We start from the raw sequence: 1,006 nt of genomic DNA on the forward strand, positions 1-1,006 counted from the left end.
CTGTGTGCATATGCGTATTTATTTGTGCATATGCGTATTTCTGTGTGCATGTGCGTATTTCTGTGTGCATATGCGTATTTGTTTGTGCATATGCGTATTTATGTGTGCATATGCGTATTTATGTTTATCTATGCGTATTTTTTATGTGTGCATAAGCGTATTTCTGTGTTCATATGCGTATTTCTGTGTGCATATACGTATTTATTTGTGCATATGCGTTTTTATGTATTTATGTGTGCATATGCGTATTTATGTGTATGGCGTTTCGAAGTAGATGTCACATAGTATTTTCTGAGTAGGCGACTTCGACTCGCGCGTCGACTCGATATTAGTCCAGAATATATTGCCCCAGCCGCCCAGCATGTCCGCCTCGTCTGATACCCCCACCCTATAGTTCTTTTGCACAGTTGTACGTTATTGCTCAACGCTCCTATACATATTATTAGACAACGTGGTATATGTCTAATCTTCGCCTGCCAAGGTCTATTCGGGAATAGTCCACTTTGCAATGTACCTCATGCGTACACATGCGCACTCTGTTCAACAAGCTGTGGTTCACGCACACGCCACGGCCCTCTAAAAGGCCCTACAAGATTATGAAAAGGCTACGCCCATTCCCCCACGTCTGCTCCAGCTGCACCACACGCCCTACTGACTATGTTGTGTTTGTTGGCAAACGTCCGTACCTTACTTGACCTTTCGTTCTTTTTTATGTCACCCTCATCGACTGCTTACAGCGCACCCTTGATGCTCAATACACGCACGCAAGTGGTGGCGACACAGAGTGACCTGGACACACAGCTGGCCAATGCCAATCGCTTTGGCACAGACGATGAGCGGCGGACGGCGTACAGAGAGTTTGTGCGGTATCACACAGACCACAACGACCTCAAACGCGTACGCTGTGGGCTCAGCACACTCACAGCACCCCTCTACAGGTGTGTGTGTGTGTGTGTGTGTGTGTGTGTGTGTGTGTGTGTGTGTGTGTGTGTGTGTCGTCGTAGTA

General features: G+C 46.8%; 1 protein-coding gene across 1 annotated transcript; it reads left to right on the plus strand.

Annotated features, from left to right (window-relative positions):
- Positions 1-737: 737 nt before the first annotated feature.
- On the plus strand, positions 738-938 carry SARC_17176 (hypothetical protein; the record flags this gene model as incomplete). Its single annotated transcript, XM_014288728.1, has 1 exon — positions 738-938. A coding segment is annotated over one exon (201 nt), but the record flags the coding sequence as incomplete, so codon positions are not given.
- Positions 939-1,006: the final 68 nt, after the last annotated feature.

Source organism: Sphaeroforma arctica (assembly GCF_001186125.1).
Source record: "Sphaeroforma arctica JP610 unplaced genomic scaffold supercont1.9951, whole genome shotgun sequence".
Taxonomy (NCBI): domain Eukaryota; class Ichthyosporea; order Ichthyophonida; genus Sphaeroforma; species Sphaeroforma arctica.